At 34.1% G+C, this 22,291-nt stretch overlaps 2 protein-coding genes across 3 annotated transcripts; one reads left to right on the top strand and one right to left on the bottom strand.

Annotated features, from left to right (window-relative positions):
- The first annotated feature begins 2,765 nt into the window (after window positions 1-2,765).
- On the top strand, window positions 2,766-6,827 carry LOC132185377 (Tetratricopeptide repeat (TPR)-like superfamily protein). Its single transcript, XM_059599156.2, has 2 exons — window positions 2,766-4,312; window positions 5,797-6,827. The coding sequence occupies exons 1-2, from the start codon at window positions 2,789-2,791 to the stop codon at window positions 6,601-6,603; spliced, it is 2,331 nt and encodes a 776-aa protein (XP_059455139.2). The 5' UTR covers window positions 2,766-2,788; the 3' UTR covers window positions 6,604-6,827.
- A 2,262-nt stretch (window positions 6,828-9,089) lies between these two features.
- Window positions 9,090-19,100, bottom strand: LOC132184076 (mitogen-activated protein kinase 9). Of its 2 annotated transcripts, none has more exons than XM_059597560.2 (11): window positions 18,495-19,100; window positions 16,871-17,279; window positions 16,667-16,794; window positions 16,417-16,476; window positions 13,419-13,568; window positions 12,980-13,135; window positions 12,711-12,848; window positions 12,552-12,625; window positions 10,470-10,571; window positions 9,863-10,103; window positions 9,090-9,546 (listed from the first exon to the last, which is right to left on the bottom strand). In XM_059597560.2, the coding sequence occupies exons 1-11, from the start codon at window positions 18,849-18,851 to the stop codon at window positions 9,469-9,471; spliced, it is 1,893 nt and encodes a 630-aa protein (XP_059453543.2). In that variant the 5' UTR covers window positions 18,852-19,100; the 3' UTR covers window positions 9,090-9,468. The 2 variants fall into 2 exon arrangements, with proteins under 2 accessions (XP_059453543.2, XP_059453544.2); XM_059597561.2 differs by having other exon boundaries at window positions 9,090-9,543.
- Window positions 19,101-22,291: the final 3,191 nt, after the last annotated feature.

The following is a 22,291-nucleotide window of genomic DNA, read 5'->3' as shown; positions in this document are numbered from 1 at the left end:
CCGGTTCCGGTACTGGTTTTTGGTACCCGATTTTTACCGGGAATACTGGAACCAGGTTTCCATTTTATATATATATATATTTTACACTTAGGTTTAGGTTTAGGGTATTTAAAAAATTAAATTTTTATTTCTAAAGCCCAAATAGGCAAAAACATTGATTTTTTAGGATTTTTGGACTTTTTTAGGTTTATTTTTTAATTATTTGAAACAATCACAACAAAGCCCCTTTAATTTAGACAAAGAAACTAATAGATTTTTAAAAAAATGGGCCAACTTATGAAAAAAAAAAAAAATTGGCTTATTTTAGGCCCAATACATAAAATAAGCCCAAAAACCAATTTTTTTTTAAAAAAAAAACGGTTACCAGACCGGGTAAAACCGGAACCGGCCGGTAACCAGGGTGCCGGTTCCAGTTCCGGTTTCTCAAAATTGAGAACCAGGGTACCCCGGTTCCGGTTCCGGCTTTGGCAAAAAACCGAGAAACCTGACCGGGTTGACACCCCTAGTAAAAGTTAATAAATAGTATCTAATTATGATCATAGTAATTATGGATTGAAATTCATTATTCATTTTCATGAAAAGTCTCACCATCCATAAATTTTTAAAAAGTGAAAAGTTTTCAAAGTGCATAAAACTCTAATTGTTTGCATTGTGAATAACAAATAAAATTACAATATCAGTGACTTTTCAACGAGTAATGCCATAAGTGTTCCTAAAGTCCTCCTAGAGTCATCACAAATGTGATGTGACTTTTAAAATTACTAATAGATCAAAGTTCAATACATCATATTTCAAATTCAATAGTAATTTTAAAAGCCACATCACATTTGAGAAGACCCTAGGATGACTCTAAGAGGACTTATAATATTACTCCTTTTCAACATCCCTTTTTTTTTTTTTTTCACATCGTATTCCACTATAAATTGCACTTTATACCTTTCTATTTTTGTCAACACTTTTTTTCTTTTAAGTCTTAGAGCCTATTTGGGATTTCATTTGAGAAATAAAGTTTTTAAGTTAAAAAACGCTTTTTGGCAAAAGCTTCATTTTTAAGTTTGCTAAAAGTGTGTTTTGACAATTTTTAGACTTTTTGGACCCTTAAAAGCTTTAATTTTTTTACCAAACGACTATTTTTTTCTTCGAACGGACTTTTTGAGTATTAAACGCACTTTTAGGCCTTTCAAACGCAATCTCAAACATGCCCTTATTATTTCATGTTCTTGAATCAAGTGATAAGACATTCTATATCTAATAAGTAATAATAAAAAAATAAAAAATAAAAGTTTTTAAACAAAATTTTACAAATAAAAGAAAGTGTTCTGATTGACATATTAAATTATATAAAAATATTTGATTCTTTTTTAAATGTATTGCTCAATACATGTTACGATTGCCTATAAAGAAATAATTTTTTTCAAAATTAAATTTGATAAAATCCTACCTAAGATGGACAATGTCACAAGAAAAATTAAATGGAATATTCATATTATCAATTAAAAATGAGATGTTGGAAAACTTGATTATAAAAACTTAATTAGTAATTATGCATCATAAAAAGTAAGAATAATGATTTTTTAAAAAAAATAAATATAAAATAATTAATATTTAAATACAAGAAAAATGCCCCACGTAAACTTATTGCCTCAGGCCCCAAAATCTATCGAGCCCTTGAGATAAGTTACCTACCATTTAGTACACAAGTCTCATACTTTCACGTAAAAGCATTCTGCTCTAAAAAAAAAAAGCATGTTATCCAGACACGTTACCAACTTTCAGTAAAAATAGTCTCAAATTTTCACATGAAATCATCCCATATATACACACACGAACATATATGGTATCCTCCCCAAGTTTGACCTAACAAGCGTTTAAAAACAGATTTGTTTATTCTTAAGAGGTAACTCAATCGGTTAAGACCACGCCTAATAAAGCGAAGGTCACTAGTTCGAATCTCCTTCCCCCTCTTATGCGAACATGTCAAAAAAAAAAAAAGATTTTTTTTATCTGAATAATTAGGATCATGATCAGGGGCGGAAGCACAGCAAGGGTTTGGGGGGCAAATGTCCCGCCAAATATTTTGAATTTTTTTTAAAAAAAATATAATATTTTTAGAAATATGCCCTCTCAAAATTATATTTTTGCCCTTTTACTATTTTTTTTTCTTCTTCTTCTTTTTTTAAGTTTTGTCCCCCCAAAATTATATTTTTGCCCTCCTAAAATTTTCTATTAGTTTTGTCCCTTCTATTAGCTTAAAAAAACCAAAATTTTCCTATTTAATTGGTGAATTTCAGTTCACCACGGCTTGACTATGTTATTTTTGGAAGCTTCAAGAGATCTCATTAGAAGAAAGAGTTAAATTTATATTAAGACATGTAACTTTTGTTTGCAATAATAACTTACAATTTACTATGAAATTAATTTTAAGGCTTCTCTATATTTATTTTATATAAACACACACTTACAAATATAGAGAGATACTGTATATGTTTACATGTTTATGTACTTGTATAAGTTCGTCCCCAAAGTTACAAATCCTGGGGTTGACCCCTGATCATAACGGAGGATAAATTAAAATTATTAAAGTTAAAATCAAAAATTAATATTTGTTAAAAAGCTGAAAAAAGCAAATATGCGTAATTTATGTGATTGGTCAATTCCATTTTGTACGTGGATTTTGTCGGATTCGAGTTTTCATGAAAAAAAAAAAAAACAAAAAGCAGAGCGCGCGCGCGCTGGCATTTTATAAATTCGTATGCTGATGAAAATAAAACAATTGACGCTCAAAGCAATGCGCGGCAGTTACCTTGTGAGAGAGTTACACAGAACCTGCTATCGCTCGCTCCATAACCAGCCCATCAACAAGAGGATCGAAAGCACAACAAAAACTCCAACTCCGTCAAAGAGAACATTGACCAAAAGGTGCAATGACAAGAACAAGAAGTCAGCTACCTCAGACTTGGACATTGTGGAATCGAATATGGCCATCACCAGACACATGCGCAGCGGCCGGTGTGAGTCTGCTCTCCGCATCTTCAACGCCATGCCACGCCGGACCTCGGTCTCCTACAACACCATGATGTCTGGGTTCTTGTCGAATGGCAAGTTTGATCTTGCGAGAGATCTGTTTGAGAAAATGCCTGAGAGAGACTTGGTTTCTTGGAATGTGATGCTTAGTGGGTATGTGAGGAATCGGAATCTTAGCGATGCTCGTGCTTTGTTTGATCGGATGCCCGAAAGGGATGTTGTTTCGTGGAATGCTATGTTGTCTGGGTATGCCCAGAATGGGTATGTCGATGAGGCAAGGAAAATTTTTTATATGATCCCGGATAAGAATGAGATATCATGGAATGGGTTACTTTCGGCGTATGTGCAGAATGGGAGGATAAGCGAGGCTGGTATGTTGTTCGAGTCAAAATTGGATTGGGAATTGGTGTCTTGGAATTGTTTGATGAGTGGGTATGTAAAGAGGAAGAGATTGATTGATGCTAGACGACTTTTTGATCGGATGCCTATCAGAGATGAGATTTCGTGGAATACTATTATTACAGGTTATGCCCAGAATGGGGAGTTGTCTGAAGCTAGTAGATTGTTTGAGGAGTCTCCAATTAGGGATGTGTTTACGTGGACAGCTATGGTGTCTGGGTATGTACAGAATGGGATGTTGGATGAAGCAAGAAGACTTTTTGATGAGATGCCAGAGAAAAATGAGGTTTCATGGAATGCAATGATTGCGGGATATGTGCAGTGCAAGAGAATGGACATGGCAAGGGAATTGTTTGAGGCGATGCCTTGTCGGAACATATGTTCTTGGAATACAATGATTACTGGCTATGCTCAGAGTGAGAATATTCCTCAAGCTAGGAATTTGTTTGATAGGATGCCTCATCGTGACTGTATTTCTTGGGCAGCAATTATTGCTGGTTATGCTCAAATTGGTCATGGCGAGGAGGCTTTGCATCTATTTGTTAAGATGAAAAGGGATGGGGGGAAAATAAATAGGTCTGCACTTACCTGTTCTTTGAGTGCATGTGCTGATATTGCTGCTCTGGACTTGGGGAAGCAGTTGCATGGGCGGGTGGTTAAGGCAGGATATGAGACTGGTTGTTATGTGGGGAATGCTCTTCTGGCAATGTATTGTAAATGTGGAAGCATAGATGAAGCATATGATATATTTGATGATATAGCAGAAAAGGATGTTGTGTCATGGAACACAATGATTGCAGGATATGCGAGACATGGATTTGGCAAGGAGGCATTGATGGTTTTTGAGTCAATGAAGAGAGCGGGTATCAAACCAGACAATGTCACTATGGTAATTATTGTTTTAAGCCTTTGATTTAATTTAATTTTCATTTAGGCCTTCAATTTGATTTATCCCTTGACTTTTTTGCCAAATTGGTTTACCGTACCTGTATGAGTTCTTGGTGAGAGAACGTCTTGTTTGATTTTCTGAGAGATGCCTGTTTTGGGAAATGATTGCTGAATCAACGTTTTGGACCAGTTTGGTCAAGTCATCACCTAGGCCATGCTAAGATGGCCACGTAGCCTAAAATGTCGTGCTAAAGCTTCTAAACAAATATGTTAAGGCACCCACCATTCATGGGATCAAGTTTCTTGCTAAACCTCCTATTTACTTATTTCCATCATATGGAAAGTATCTTGAGTTTACTGTATTAGTTTCAATTTCATCATACTATATTATTGAAAGTTGTCTCAAATTCTTATTTTGAATAAGACTTATTTTGAGTCTGCCCAGTGTGAAAGAAAGTATTCTTCTTTTAATATAAGTGATTAGTGTTTATTTTCCACTAGGGAATAAGAACTAGGATCATAAGCAATTTAATATTCTTTATCTAACAAGGAATAGAAATTTAGAGCCTATAAGAAATATTTCCTCACCTAAGCGTCATAGTAGTTGTGCTTTGAGTATCTTCCACAATACCTTTTAAGACTGATTTTGTTCAAAATGTGGTAGTTTTCATTCATGATTAGGTCATAGGAATTTATGAAGATTGGTGTGCATCAATTCTCTAGGTTTACTTTCATTCGCTTTCTCTGTTGTACATACTTTTTCAACCACAGCCCTGCCCATCCCGTTCTCTTTTCACACTGAAACTGTTTTAAGCTATTGAATCTTGATTGTTTATTGAGTCTCCTCCCTATGGAAATAACTGCTTGTAGAACCATTTGCTTGCTTCCGTTTATGTTTTCTTATTATCTTCTTCTCTTATTTTTGAATGAGAGAAAGACGTATGAATAACATCAGTACTTTTCTTGCTTTTGAAGTTGGAAAAAAAAAATGAAAAGAAAAGGAAAGAAGACTGACAAAGAGTAAGATAAGAATTATGTTTTGATGAACGTTGGGAGTGAAAAAGCAAATAAATACATAAAATAAAGCCTCACAGTAAAATGAAAAACAATTACTTTTGAAAGAAATTTTTTTTCCTTCCTCGTATTACCACATCATTTTAAGTATCACTCTGTATCAAATTATTGCATATCTTGCTTCTTCGAAACTACTCTCCAAAAACTTAACTAGATGGCACCTTTCTTCAAATTTGTTACCATGTCTATGATCAATGGAAGGATAACTTTGTAATTTGACAGAGTCACTATTTCTATTTCTCATATTATGGTGATTAATTCTGTAGATGAAAATAATTTGGGAAAGAGCTTCAACATAGTGTTTTTAATCATCTCTTTATTTAACCTAGTGTTTTTAATAATCTCTTTAGTTGTGCATGTCTTCTTCTCCATCTAATGGTTTTTTTCTTTCCCTTTTCTACTGTGTTTCAGGTTGGTGTATTGTCTGCTTGTAGTCATACTGGCTTGGTAGAAAAGGGCACAGAGTATTTTTATTCAATGGATCGGGATTATGGAATAACAGCAAACTCAAAACACTATACATGTATGATTGATCTTCTTGGTCGAGCTGGGCGTCTGGACGAGGCCCAGAATTTAATGAGAAGTATGCCTTTCGAACCAGATGCTGCTACATGGGGTGCTCTACTTGGAGCAAGCAGGATTCATGGCCATACTGAATTAGGTGAAAAGGCTGCTAAGATTATTTTTGAGATGGAACCTGATAATTCAGGAATGTATGTTCTTCTCTCAAATATGTATGCAGCTTCAGGTAGATGGGGCGATGTTAGCAAGATGAGATTGAAAATGAGAGATAGCCATGTTAGGAAAGTACCTGGGTATAGTTGGCTTGAAGCACAGAATAAGATTCATACATTTTCAGCTGGGGACCACTTCCACCCAGACAAGGATAGAATATATGCCTTTTTAGAGGAGTTGAATTTGAAAATGAAGCTGGACGGGTATGTTTCTTCTACAAATATGGTTCTACATGACGTGGAAGAGGAGGAGAAGGAACATATGCTGAAGTATCACAGCGAGAAATTAGCCGTGGCATTTGGAATTCTTTCTATACCCGCTGGGAGACCAATCCGTGTGATGAAGAACTTGCGGGTATGTGAAGACTGTCACAATGCCATCAAACACATATCCAAGATTGAGGGAAGGTTGATAATCTTGAGGGATTCTCATCGCTTTCACCACTTCAGTGGTGGTTCGTGTTCGTGTGGAGATTACTGGTGAGATAGAAGTGATTTATAAGATGGAAAAGCTCCATTGGGGCATTGCAACTCTATGCCCTGAACTTGGTAAACCCTGCAGATTGGTAAACTATTATATTCAATTTGCGAAGCTGGACGAGTATGTTTCTTTACAAAATTGGTTCTATATGATGTGGAAGAGGAGAAGGAACATGTGCTGCAATATCCAGCAAGAAATTAGCCTTGGATGAGTTCCTCAAAAAAAAATATATATATATATATATATTCATTCGATACAAGCTGAGAGACCAATCAGCATGATGAAAAACTTGCAGGTGTGTGGAGACTGTCACAAGGCCATCAAACACATATCCAAGATTGAGGGAAGTTTGATAGCCTTAAGAGATTCTCATCGGTTTCACTACTTTAGTGGTGGTCCATGTTCGTGTGGAGATTGGGATGCGGGAAAATAATAAAAATAAAGTTGATTTATTATTTATTCTTTAGTTTTTCTTTTTCAATAAGGATTGAGGATTGAAAAGCAAATTCAGAAAGAGGGAACATAACAAAGAGGAAAGAGAAAGTCCCTAATTACTTATTTCTCTGATTGCTTATTTGGGGGCAATTAGGGACTTTCTTTTCCCTATTTATTATTTTCTTTCTTTCTGAATTTTCTTTTCAATCTTCAATTTTTAGTTTATGAAGCTATTATACGCTGTCAGAACAATCTTAGTTCTGCCCAATGTCAGATTGCTGATCAACTTTAGTGACTAAATGCTGGTTTGCAAAGTGAAGAAACTTTTTCTTTCTTTGTACTTGGGCTTCTGGTTTCTTCTCTTCAACAAACATTTTGAGGCAATAATAATATCGTGAGCATAATAATATACATGCCCCTCTTCACAATACACGGCCATGATTAAGATGGCTATAGGTTGTATAATTTGCCATTCATAAATAATTAACTCTGTTTTAGTAGATATGCTCCAAATTTGTCCCTTGCGAATCTCTATATGCTGGAGCTGAAAAAAAAAAAAAAGCAAAAGGCCAATCCAGCAAAATTCTATGCCATTGCTATTGAAAAAGTCTGATTTGCTAATGGGATGGGGTAATGCCACCACATGAGTATAGGAAATGTTAAAAATATTAATTAAATTATTAAATTAATTATTTTCTTTTGGCTTAAGTTTTTGAGATAATTTGTGATTTAAAATTTAAGTTCACACGTGAGGAAAAGTGTTAATTAAATAGTTAAATCAATTACTTCCTATCAACTTGCGCTTTAGGGATAAACAATGATTTAATAGAGAATAGGAGAAGAGTTTTCTGCCATTGGAGATGATAATGCCTACATGGGTTTTTAAAATTGTTTTTTTTTTTTTTTAGTTTTAGTTTTTTTTTTTTTCAAAAAACAAAAAAAATTGAAGAGTTTTTTAATTTTATGAAGGGTATTCCTTATGGGAGACTTTTACATTTTGTTGGTAGTTTAGGGGAAACATCGACACTTGGTAGTTTGGGAGAGACATTGAGAATGAGGTGGTAATATCTAAAACTCTTTACATCTTTTTTTACTTTAGTAAAATATTCTTTTTTAATTCTTTATTTATTCTTGGTAGATAAGAGAGAGAATGGAAATGAATATATAAGCTTAAAAAATTAACTAATTTTCACTTTTCGTCTCTTGATATTTGGAGAGCATATCTAACAAAAGTTAAATTTAAACTAGAGAAGAGAGCTCGTTAAATGGCTCTTTTTGTGAGTTTCTCAAATTTATAAAGAATAGCTAAATGTAAAAAGCTCAATAAGAATGCAATTTGTGGGCATTTCTTATAATAGATCAGTCTTAATGGACCATTTACTCTGCCAGTTGGTAGCAATCCTGTAAAGATGTTGAGCTTGGCTGTAACTTGTAAGGCAGTTAGGGAGTTGAGTAGAGTTGTATAAATACATTGAAGACAATCAATGAAGGTATGCAGAAAATATTGTCTTGAAATCCATCTTCTTCTCTCTACTTTCTTGAAGGCTGACTACCTCAAATTAAGTCAATTCCTTAGCTAATTCATTCACAAAATTTCATAATTACCACCAAATTCATCCTATCCATTTACAATCCCATCACTCAAAATAAAATCAGAAATTACTATTAGCTCAATATAAAATATAATGTAGACACAACGAAGAGCATATAAATCCGAATGTCCCTTAAACAAATAAAAGTATAAGCCGCTTAAAATACGTCATACCTGCTAGTGTAACGTGTGATAAATAGGTGTGAAATGTAGCATTCAATCATTCATCATTCTATAATAGGTGGATTGTAAAAAAAAAACCACTCTGGTTTTCATGTAAATTGTACAAAAGCCCTGTCTTTCTCTATGCCATAACCCCCCCCCCCCCCCCCCCCCCCCAAAAAAAAAAAAAAAAAAAGCATGCCCTTCTCTAATAAATTTTGGTTCCTCGGAACATCCAAAGCTAACAACAATTATGGCCACAGTTGCTAAATTACAAGGACAGACAGTAGTGGATCATGCATTGGTAGATAAAGATTGTATTGTCTTTGCTATATAAATCAATCAAGTATTGGCTACTCTTGTGATGATGAAGTCACCAATATCACCAACCATAGTGAAGTGGTTATTTTATGTAATTGAAATAGAAACAAAATACAGATTCCTTGCCGTTCATACCAAATCTTCTCCCTATTGTGTCACAGTACATGGTCGAACAAAATACATTGTTGTGGTTTCTTCAACTACAAGAGAACATCTCTTCCTATACTGTAGCAACACAATTATGATGCAATCCTAGTGTTAGCTTCTACCAGAAATAGCCTGAGGATCTTCAATGTTATGGACAAAGCACAAAACTACACCTTCTGAAATCTCTTTCCAAAATAGATTAGAAGCATGGATCAGGCATGTAGGTCTGCAACCTTTTGCGACAAGCCATCGATTGCCTCATCATTGACTTCAGCAATTGGTTCCTCCTGCTGTTAAAAAGCCATGATGTAGTCATCACCAAAATGAGAGTTTTAAACAGAAGGGTAATGTGAAGCCATTTCAAATGTTTCAATATGATTCTCTAAAGGATAAGGAAGAAACCTCTGAAGGCTATGAACAACAGAGTAAACAGTTTAAGTGCCAATTGGGGGGAAATGATTAGTTTAGTTTCCAAGAGACTTTTACCGTCCATACAAAATTAGTGGATCATTCCGCCTTTGGCGATTAATGGAGATCCATCATCAACTCCCATGCAAGGAAATATGACATAAACAAACAGGAAAGTATGTTTAAAACAATGTTTACCTCTGAATTTTTCCTTTGCTTCACCACCACACACTTGGAAGCACTAATACTAGCACTCTTTAACAGACTACGAGCACTGTAGTTTGGCTTGCTATGTCCATTTTGTGAATATGTATTACCATTTTCCAAATTCTCAGATTGCTGTGACCCTGGAGGACTTTCAAGACCCGAAGCAACAGAACGCCTTTCAAATTCATTTTGTTCATCAGCAGTCTCTTCCTTGGATGCACAAACCCGCTCTCTGGCAAAAGGATAAAACATAGAATGAGCCATCAAACATGTTAACCAGACTTCCTTTTCTTTTCTTTTGGTCACTGGGGCTTAGCAGCCAAAAAATATCGATTGACTCATTACTAGCAGAATCAAAATGCATAAAATTGTTCAATTTACATTAAAATGAATTAAGGATTTTCAAAGAGAACCGAACAAAATGACACAAAAAGGGAAGTGTTCTCCAGTCAAAAAGAGATTGAAATGGGTCTCTCTCAGAGATGGACAGAGAATAGACAGTAGGGCTGAAATAAGAATCAGCAGGCTTGATTTTGCAGCTTTAGGAACATCACGAAGTAAAAATTGGGAACATGCCATCTTTCAGTTGACCATATACCTGGGTAAGGAAGCATGCTGCCTTTGGAGTGGAGTGCTTCTTTCACCTTTACCATAATGCTCCTCAAGATGTGCAAACTGTCGTTTGAATCGATCTACACCACTAAATTGCATAAATACTGGTTACTGACTGATAATCATATCATAAAACATATTTAAATAGAAATTAATGTTCTTGCATTTAACTTGATTTGCTGACTTGCAATCTAAAATCCATATGCTAATAAATAGTCTAAAGGTTCCCAAATTTATGAGAGCCTAAGTAGCAGAAGAATTCAAAATTTCCAGCTGCAAAAGTTCAATATTTCTTCCAATCAGCAGCAAGACAAGAATAATAATGATTTCCACTAAGAAGAGAAAAATCAATATTTAAACCACCAGTGCCATGACTCAGTTTATGCAAGTTAAGAGGGGTATGGGTCCTTCCATTTTTTAACTTCATAAAAAATTCACACACAAGGAACATTATGTGTAGCCCCAAAAAAAAAAGATAATTTATATAAAAATTAAAACAAGGAAACATGTTTCTGGTAATGCTAATGGAATTAAAGTATTAGAAAAAAGTCCACATGCTCCCTTCAAACTACCACCCAATTGACAATGTCCTGTTCAAACTTTTAATTGGAACAATGTCCCCCCAAGGCCAATAAAAAGACAAAAATGACCCTAAATGTTTTTCAATAAGACAAAAATACGCCAATAAATTCTAAACAAAAAACAAACAATTAATTAATTTCTTTTCTTTAAGAACGAAAGGAAAAAAAAAATTTAAATTTCCACACCGTAGTTTTTTATTTTTTATTTTTTTTTAAAAAAAAATTATATTTTATTAAGGGTATTTTCGTTATTAGGGAGTCATTGACAATTTTTTGTAGTTTGAAGGGAGATATTGTCTCAATTGAAAGTTTAGGAGAGCATTGTCAGTTGGGTGATAGTTTGAGGGGGGGGGGGGTATTATGCATATGGACTTTACACAACATATTAAGAAACTAATTTCATAAAAAGGATGTCCTGAATCATGTGGTTGAGCCAAAACCAAAGAAAAAAGATTGTAAATAGAGGGCCAATCAAATCATTTCAATAGTGCCTTTTTTCCTGTATTTGAAAACCAATCAGTCAAAAACAAACCAAAAGCAATCTATCAAGTTTAAATAGGCCACAGATTTCAAATAATCACAGTTTGAAAGCGTTTTGGCACTATCCCTCTGATTAGGTCCATGACTGTATAACCTTAAATTCCATTTCTGGAACACCTTTTTTAATCAAGCTAAACATACATTCACTGGGTCAAAAAATGCAATCCCTCATTAGGTACACATCCAAAAATAGCTGGAGTAGTGGTCCAACAGATGCAGTAAAATGCCGAGTAAGATTTTTGGGAGATCTGCGTAAGAGTTTAGAATACTAATGATTATAAATGAGGAAGTGTTCAGATTGATAACCAAAAACTACCAATAACTGAATATTTGTCTAAAATTTGCTTAACGAAGCATGTGGCAACAATCAAGAGGATGTTGCCCATAAATTTAGAGCAGATTAAACAACATAAAAGTGATAATAAAATATCATAGAAAGTCTTGATAAGGAATTCCCATGACCAGCTATTCTTTATGGAAAAACATGATAGCATAGGACAACATGATATAAGGACATAGGAAATCAATATTTTGATAAAACTACAAGGCAAGACAAAGAAAGGACTAAACCATAACTAAATTCCATGATCCATCAATTAGGACAACCCTTCAACAGCTGAAGAAACTTATAACGAGTACCTAAATTTGAAAGCACACAAACTACACGCATGCAGAGAAAAATCTTTTTAGAAATTATGATTACACAATCCAAGTCATCCTAAAACTATTATGGAAAAGAATGATTTTTCATTCTATATCTTAGGTTTGAAACATTAAAAATTTAGAATTTAATTAGTCCACACAATGATGTTAATTTAGAACCTGACATTTCTCCAAGAAGTAAACAAATGCAGCATTAAGTTTATGTAAGAAGATGAATGAAATAGCTCTCCTTATGAGAATAGTAATAGCATCATCAACCCAAAGATAATAGACAATTCCCCAACCTTGGGTACATAAAGCTAGTCTGATCTCCACCTCGAAGATACTCCTGCAGCATCTGGGGATGATACTCTAAAATCTGTATGATTCAAACACAAAATTTAATATATCCATAATGAAAAATAGAAGCCATTATGCTATGCAAGCAAATTGTAAGGCTATACCTCTCTATAGATTAGCTCTCTAACATCATCTTTTGTCAATTTCCTCCTCTCAAACTCAAACTCGAGTTTTGATATAGCTTGAGTGGATGGTTCACGATCCACATTAGCCAAACCATTAAAGTAAGGATCAGCCAATGCCTGTAGGAATAAGCATGCGAGACATTAGGAAGTAGTATGATATCAAACATTTAGATAATGAAATTCTATTCATATCTGTTTATTTCAAATGGAATCTTCGTTAATTCTTTGAGGTACTGTTTACAAGTTACCTCTTCAGCTGTAGGACGATCTTTAGGATCAAATGCAAGTAAGCGTTCTAGTAAGCGAAGAGCCAACGGATCTGCATTAGGGAACTTTTGTGGTAAAGGAACTGGTTGTTTTCTCCGCATGCTAAGAAGATACCTTCTAGCCTTTTCATTCCGAATCTGCAAGTATGATGGTAAAGTAATCAGTTAAAAAGAAGAAATAAAAAGAAAATGGAAAACCTAGAAGGAAGCCCGAAAACAATTTAGTGTAAAAGGTAATGCGAGCATTTTTTTTTTTTTTGTTTCTTTTGCTCACAAGGTGTACAGAGCTATTTGAGTAGAAGATGCTTTGTTGTAAGAATTTCAAGAACGATGGATATTAAGGAACAACTTTCTTACAGTTTATTATTTGTCTTGGATAATGAAAGATTAAAGCAGCAGTAACTAGAATGAGACAACTAACCCTTGCAGTAGATTCAGAAGCAGGCGTTCCAAGCAAATCAGTCATGAGATCTAATTGGTGTACCACATTTTTTCCAGGAAACAACGGTTTTCCTGTAAGCATTTCTGCAAATATGCATCCTATGCTCCAAATATCAATTGCAGGGGTGTACTGCAAAACAAAAAAAAGGTCATAGAAACTAAACTTAGTGCAATAATCACAATTTGAACACAAATTTTACAAATCAAACATATGAAAGCTTACATAGTAACCTGCTTATGCAGCAAATAGAAAAGAATGAAAAATTTGAATATATTGAATTGAAAAGCGTTGTGAATTTCCAAGAGTGACTATAGTTTAAAATGAAAAGTAACCTACAATCCATTCAATGCTGGGCAAACAAATTTATAAATACTACCATTCAGTTTATTCAGGGTGCGTCCAAAACCAGCACAGAATCTTGGGTCAAGTACCAAAAAAAGACATGATAAAAATGCTCACTGTTTGAAAGTCCATCATTGGTGAAGATATGGGTGTAAAAATAGGCCTTCTGATCATTCCTAGTAGTTAATCGCAGGGTTGGGCTGAAGTAGCAGATAGTATAATATATAGCCTCTCAAAAATAATGAATGATTAAAGAACCTTATCAAAATTTGATGCGTACAAAAGAAATTCAGAGACAATACTAATTTAAGAAACTACTGAATGAACCTTAAGCAATCTTTTTAACAGCATCCAAATTCAGGAAACAAATCAAATTCGACAGGGCCTAAGGTTATGCTACCATTAGGCAGTCTAAGTGCAGCAAGTATTCAATCTCCAGTAAGTAAAATCCACTTAAAATGAATCGTGTGTCTCCATAGAATGTAATAAAATACGATGAAACTAATATGGAATCAAAATGTATGAAGTATTCACCAAGGAATGACAAACTAAACTTTTGTAGAAGACACTTTTCACTTTATATTGACATGCTAACTGTCATATTCCACTTCAAATACCAAAATATTAAAATAGCAATTGGATAAAGGAATTGATAAATAGTAGATATAGGAAGTTTTAGCATATATACCTATAATACCCAAGAAAATAAGAACTAGAGAAAATAAGAGTAACAAGTTAAAAGTTAGAAAATTTCAAAAAATAGGCTTTTTGTTCAAACAAGAGTACTTCATTCGAACAAAATTGCGTGTCATGTGTGTTTATGCCACGCCAACATGCCACGTCAGCAACACCATGTCCGATGCTATGTCATGACATATGTCAGTTCAGATGCCACATCAGCATGTCACACCCAATACCATGTCACACCACGTGTCACATCCAATGCCACATGTAGGTCAAAAGCTGCATTGAATGCTACATGTAACACTCTGGAGAACTTCTTAATGGCTAAGAAATAATCTCGTTCAAACGAGACAAGGTTCATTCAAACAAACACTTGTCAAACATAAAATAAAGTTGAGTTGGAACTCGCAGCTCGCACGGCTGCCATGTTATGTTTGAAGGAGATTGATCTCGTTCGAACAAGCCCAAAAAAATTTTCTATACATACAAGAGCTCAGAAGGTGAAATTTCAAAAATCCTCCTTCCCTTGTCTTCTAACTTCCAGAAAATAGTGGTTATTGTGAGAGAAAGAAAGAAGTTTAAAGGAAGGATCTGAGAAGAAGAAAGGCTTGGAGAAACTCCAAGAGGTAAGGTTCTACCCAATTTTCTTTGACTTATAAATAAGTTGTATTAAATGTTGATTAGGTTAGCACATTAGAGGTTATAATGCTGGAATTATTAAACAGTAAATAAAGCGGGAAATTTAGGGTTTTGATTCAAATGAATAAATTTTGATGGTGCATTGGGTATTTTGGGATGCATATTTGGTTACTTATGGTCATATGATATGGAAGGAGAGATTGGTGAATGAGAAAATTGGTTTCCAGATGATTTTTACGTTGAAAATTTCAAGCCAAAAATTCTCGATCGAACAAGATGAATCTTGTTCAAACGAAGCAATCTAGAACTGAAAATTAGGGTTTTCTAGAGAAAGGAGGCTGTTTAAGGTTTCGGTGACATGTTAGGCTTTCCAAAGAAAGCTTTATGCATTGTTAGCGTTATGATTATATATGATTGATTTTTATACATTTGTAAGTGCACAATGATTTGAAAAGATCAGTATGTAGATGTGCTGGAAAGTTTTGAAAAATAGAAAGGTCTCTCTCATTTTCTGATGTCCAGGAAAAAGGATATTTACAATAATAAAAGAGAGGAATTTTAAAAAGGAGCTCTAGTATACACATACATAGCATGTTGATTGTATTTAGTTACTAAACTGTGGACTCATAGTTCCACCTATAAAATGTCAAATTTTACAGCTATAGAGGAGAGGGACTTTGGGGTGCTTGACAACAACCTGAATTGCTACCTATAGAGTTTGAGGCAGACTTAGTATTTTGGTGATCCAAACAAAGCATTAACTAAGGACTGATCAGGTTTGGGTTTAGTTAGCAATGGCATCTTTTGGTTGTATAGAAAGTATGAACAATGTGAATGTAATAGTAGGTTGTACATATGGAACAGAGTTGTACGAGATATGTGAATAAATATAATTATGGTTTTAGTTAAAGCTCTGGTATTATTCTTACAGTTGCAGTTCAATTAATCTTCTGTTGCAATGTCAAGTCATAGTAGTAGCGTTTCATGGATTCTGCAGATGTATAAAAAAAATAAAATAAAATAAAAAATAAAAATAAAAAGGAATTTTTCTAATAGTGAAATACATAGAGAACAAGATGAGCCTAGAGTTCACAACCAAGGTGAATAATATATATGTGACAGAAGAGCAATAACATGCACTAAACATTGCCAATAAATCTCAGGAAAAGTTAACTATAAAAACAACGGGGAAAAATAGAAGTACAGTATGCAGAAACATATGTAATATAACCAGTTTCTAATGATAAAAATCATATATTTCATATAGCTCCATCAAACAGAGCAATTGGCAATAATATAAAAACCAGCTTACTTTTGAGAAAAAAGAGCCACAGAGTTCAGGAGCGCGATACCATCGAGTTGCAACATAATCCTTCAATAGCAGTAAATAGGTTAGAAAGCAGTGGTTGGATTCTGGCAACTAGAAATTAAATAAACTAAATTTATTTAAAATATAAATTAAAAAATTAAAAAAAATTAAAAAAAAAAAAAAAAAAAAAAAAAAAAAAAAACAGAGCTAGTAAGGAATGCAGTGAAATGGTAGGCAAGACAGAATAGCTTACGGTCCAGAAAATTGCTGATGGGGCATCATTGAAAGATACACGAGCAAGCCCAAAATCACATATCTTTAATTTGCAGTCAGCATTAGCAAGAATGTTTTTTGGCTTTAAATCTCTATGAAATACATTTGCTGCAAGTAACTCAGGGAAATTAATTAATTATCATTAAATCCATAAAAGCCATAGGAATTACTGAAAAGAACCAACCTGTATGTATATACTTCAGACCACGAAGAAGCTGGTACAGGAAAAACTGATGATGCTCAGGAGTAAGGTCATCATTTGCCTTAATTACTTGGTGAAGATCAGATTCCATTAACTCAAAAACAACATATATATCTCTAAATTCCCTCCGTGAAGGAGGAAGCATAATATGCTTTATTTCCACAATATCCGGATGACGAAGCAACCGAAGGAGCTTAATTTCTCTCAGGATCCTTGTGGCATCAGAAACATGTTCAAAAACATCATTAATTTTCTTGATTGCAACCTTTTCTCCTGTATGGGTGTCAATTGCAGAGCCAACAACACCATAACTTCCTTTCCCGACAACTTCTTGAATTTGGTATCGGCTAGCCTCTCCATACTCTGTGAAGAATTCTGTTTCTAACCCACCCTGTAGAAGGAATAGCAGTTCTTATTTATGAATAAATGAAACATGGTACAGGAAGAAAAGAAACAAACAAACAAACAAACACAAAAACAAAAACAAAACAAAACAAAACAAAACAAAAAAAAGAACATAATTGTTTGTCTTTGGTGCAGTAGCAAATAATAAGTTCAACAAAGAGCCATAAGTAGGGGACAGGAACTGATGGGATAAAACTATTCGTCAATAACTAGATCCAATAAATGGATCTTTAAACTTACATTACTTTGAAAGTATTACCTGTTTCTTAGTTTTATAGAAAATGTAACAATGCTTCAATCATAGAGCATCTAACAATTGTGATCATGTGGACAAACATCTATTCCAATAGCATGGAAGTCTATCCTGTCCAAGATTTTACTCAGTATGTAATAGGGTAGCCAGTCAAGAATTCAAATAAGAACGATTAAAAATGCAGAGGAACCTAATTAGGGACAAATTGCAGGAAATTGAAAGATGCTCGATGCTCGATGCACTACTTATCCAAGACTTAAATTTATCTTAAAAAGCATTTATCTTTAAATGATGATAGATAGCAAGAGATCAAAGGGAAGCATCACACATTTGAAAAATTCAGTCGCTCAACATTAACCGGAGAACTACTACTAACATCCCACCGCTTGGCAGCTGAGAAAACAAAGGAAACTTACGAAAACGAGTTTGAAACCTTTGTTTTCTGATATTTGTTTCCCAGAAATAGAACATTCAATACAATTACGTCCTACATTAGGCTTCACTGGAATGTCCCTATCCAGTTCAAATCATTTTGCAATTCAAAACATGATTTACTTGTACATTTTCCCATCAAACAAACGGAATCCAAGAAAAGAACAATCTTTTACCAATTAACTCCTGCTGATTGAATTCGAATTATCCTTTACCAATCCAATATCTTCCTTTATATTAAATGTTTTAAGCATCCAAAAGAACAAAATTATATTAGTAATAATAATAACAAACTGAAAGACAAAGGCCATTTTAACAGCGACACAAAATACCATTAGGATAACAGAAAAAAACCAAAAAAAAAACAAAAGTCAAATCAAACAAACAACCAAATCAGATAAACACCCAGAAAAATAAACCCAAAACTAAACCAAATGGCGAAGAGATCTCCGCTAAAAATCAAAAACCCAGATCTCCAAAAAGAGAGGGAAAAAAAAAAGGAAAGAGGAAAGAAACCTTCTTTTGGGAATCCATGGTGCCAGATATGAAGTGGGTGTTCCGTTTGGGAACCTTTATGAGCTTCAAGACAGAGATATCAAACTCCCCCTCTTCTTCTTTCTCTTCTCCTTGCTCTTCTTCTTTTAGCTCCTTGCGCTTACGAATTCCCGACGACTGGGCGCGAAGCTCGCTCACAGATGCAACGTGGCCACAAGTCTCATCAGTGACATGGGTACTTTTACTTTGTCTCCGATTGTGATTATTATTGGAATTGTTAGAATTATTATTAACAATAATAATACTGGTATTAGTATTAGTAGTAGCGCGACGTTGGAACCAGCGACGAACCCCGTCCACCAGTGTTCCACTCCCCATATACTCTCAGCGACTTTGTTTCGCAGCCACTCGACTTCTTCAGCATTGCCCGCTCTCTGTCTCTCCCCCGATTCTTATCTATCTCTCTATTATTTCGCAGATTTTGCCATCTAGTATTGTCCCTCTGGCGCTGCTGGCCGATGCGCGCGATGAGTGCGGAGGCAGAGAGACTTGCCCGCTTGCTTTTCGGAGATGGGCCGTGAATAATGCAAATGCTGCTAATGATGCTCTGCGCCAACGGGACAGAACATGTCCATTTTATAATCTGTGTCTTTTTGTCATTTGAGAAGCATTTGGGATTGAACATGATACATACCTATTTTAATTAATTATAATAACAACTATATTTTAAAAAAACATCTTATTATTATTATTATTATTACAACTACCAAGCCTACACCCCTCCCCCTTAATCTCGGAATAGGATCCTCTCCATTTCAAAATCCCTCCATTTCCTCCATTTAGTGCATTTTGAAGGGTATTGTATTTATTGCACTATCATCATTAAAACTTTTGGACAACACTACCCTTCAAAATACACTAAATAGAGAAAATGGAGGGATTTTGAAATGGAGAGGATCCTTTTCCCTTAATCTCAGGGAGTGTGAATTATTGACTTAATATTGTCTATTAACATCCACAAATATTAAAGTATGTATTGTGTTAAAAAATCATATATGAGCAACAAAGTCAACGTGACAGTTCCATGAATTTTTTTTATTTTCGTTTGAAAGATAAACTTGTATTATATATGAAAACAAAAACAAAAAAAAAAAAAAAAAAAATGTGGTAAGCATATTACTCTCTAAAGCTAAGAGTTTTTTTTTTTTAAATTGAGTTACAAGAACTTTCTTCAACTCAGTCTATAAAAATGACATGTGTCCCTTTTTTTAATAACATGTGAGATGCATATAAGTTTTTAATATTATTTATTTCAATTTTATCTCTGCTATTAAAAAAACATATGCATCTCATATCATTAAATAACACATATTATTTTTATAGACTGAATTAGAGGAGTTCCTCCAACTCGATTGGAAGAAAACTGTCCAAAACTGACACTTGATTTGTAATTACTTCACTAAATTTAAAAAAAAAAAAAATACAATTGACTCTTTACCAAGGCCGGCTCAACATATTTTAGGGCCTTAGGCAAAACTTTGAAATTGGGCCTAAATTTTATTTTATTTTTTAATTCAATTTTTTCTTTTTTAAAGTAACACACACACACACACACACACACACATATATATATATATATATAGCAATAGATTTAGATACATCAATAACATTTTCATTATCTTCTAATTCTTTTTGATGAGTTTCTTGTTCATTTATGAGTTTTTCACCTAAATTATCCTCATTATTTTGTTTATTGCTAATAACAAATTTATTTAGAGCTCCTTTTTTAGATTCAATCAATTTGTCCCTTTTTTTTTTTTTAAGTTTTTCTTGTCCAGATGCATATTTTCTAGTAGAAATGTTTAATTAAAAATACTAACAAATTAAACAAACACGATTTATCAAAAAAAAAATTATGACTATAATAAAATAAATGACAAAAATAGAACAATAAAACCTGATTTGGCAAAGGAATTATGAAGCAGTTCTTGAAGATAGGACAAGAGACTTAGTCACTCGGAGTCGGAGAGGAAGAGGAAATGATGAGATAGACAGAGAAGAAAAACTCAGAAAAGAGCAAGCAAAGATGAGAGGTAAAGTGGAAAATATAGAGACTGATATTTAAAATACCCATGGTTGACAACAGTTTATATTTTTGGCTCTTGACTTTCCCTAAATGGCTAAATAATAAATAGAAAATAAATGGTAATATTTTATTTCTAACGTTTATATTTTCTCATCAAAAACAAAAAATTTCAATAAAGAGGGCAAGAGGATGAATGAATGATGTAGGCGTGTACTGTAGCGTCAGGAGCTTTAGGAAATTGGCGTAATGATGTATAAGGCTTTAATGCTTTGTCCTTTTTTAATTTATTTTTTGAATTATTTTTAAAATTTATAGTGAGCTTATTAATTGGGGTCTTATTAAATTGAGGCATTAAATTTGGGTAAAAAAAATTTGTCGGCCCTATTAAATAACATTTGGGCCTTCAATTTTTTTTTTTGGTCAAAAGTAAATTTTTTTTAACTCAAAAATTTTTTTTTTAAGCCTTTTTAAATTGGGGGCCCTAGGCGAGGGCCTAACTCGCCTAGGGCCTGAGCCGGCCCTGCTCTTTACACTACTCAATATTTTTAGTTTGCTGTTTGCCCCTCCATTAACATTTTTTGTTAACTTGGACGTTGATCTACACGTGACATATTTTGACACATATTGGCCATTATACCTTGCATTGGATCTAACGGTTTGGGATGGGTTTTTCTTTTCTTTTTCTTTTTTTTATGTTCTGATGCCACACGGACGCGTAAAATGCCATCCACGTGTACCAGTTAAGATGATATAAGAACCTTGTCATCTTGAACAAATCACTAGTAGATGACACTTTGGGAGGGTGGTACAAGCGAATGGTTATTAACCGCCTAATAACTGCTAACCGCATAACTATATAACTGCTTCTATAGGTGATTTGTGGTAAGCGATTTTTGGTGCAGGTGGGAGGCGATTAATAACCGCTTACCCTTATATATATTATATATAAAAATAATAACGTACAAAACGACGTTGTTTCGATGCTTTTGATCTAGGGTTTTCATTTTGAGTTTAATGAAATTGATCTTTATTCATAAAGATAATAATAATAATCTTGAGCTTTGTTACATTTTGAAGCCTTCTAATTATTTTTAAAAAGCCCAAAATCATTTAAAATAAGCCATAAAAAGAGGTTCAATAAATGTTCAAAACACCAAAATAGGCTTAAAATGCCCATTCTAAAAAGCAGTTATGAGTTTCAATAACTGCTATTTGGTGGTTACTTTAAAATCAATAATTGCCTAAGACAGAACAGCTATAAGCCTACAAGTACAAAAATTTGATAACCGCCTAAAGCAGTTGCAGTTGGCAGTTAAAGACAATAACCGTTAACCGTAACTACTTGTACACCCCTACACTTTGAGCAGTTAGGACATGGAGGGAGTTCTAGTTGTGACAGAGAAAGGCACTATCAATTCTAGTACAAATAGTCACGGTCGCCATAGACAATCATGCACAATGGAGGAAGATTCCTCCATCACACAATTCTCGCACGAAAACAAGTAAAGCAACATCTGGACTTCTCGTGTCAACCTGTTATTTAAATGAGTAGCGTCAAGGTCGAAGAGTTTAACTCGTTTAGCTAAACGAGTCGTGTCAAGGTTGAACCTTAATGGGTTGGTGAGTCAAGCAAGTCAACCTGAACCTGACATGACAACCCGTTTTGCCAGCCTTATCGATCATAGGTTGGGAAGGAGCCTAAATGGCTCGAATGAGCGCAAACATGTTGGGT

The sequence above is a fragment of the Corylus avellana genome, chromosome 7 (assembly GCF_965113065.1).
Source record: "Corylus avellana chromosome 7, dhCorAvel1.hap1.2, whole genome shotgun sequence".
In the NCBI taxonomy this organism is placed as follows: domain Eukaryota; kingdom Viridiplantae; phylum Streptophyta; class Magnoliopsida; order Fagales; family Betulaceae; genus Corylus; species Corylus avellana.
Note: the sequence above shows the minus strand (reverse complement) of the source record. Positions and strands in the feature narration are given on the sequence as shown.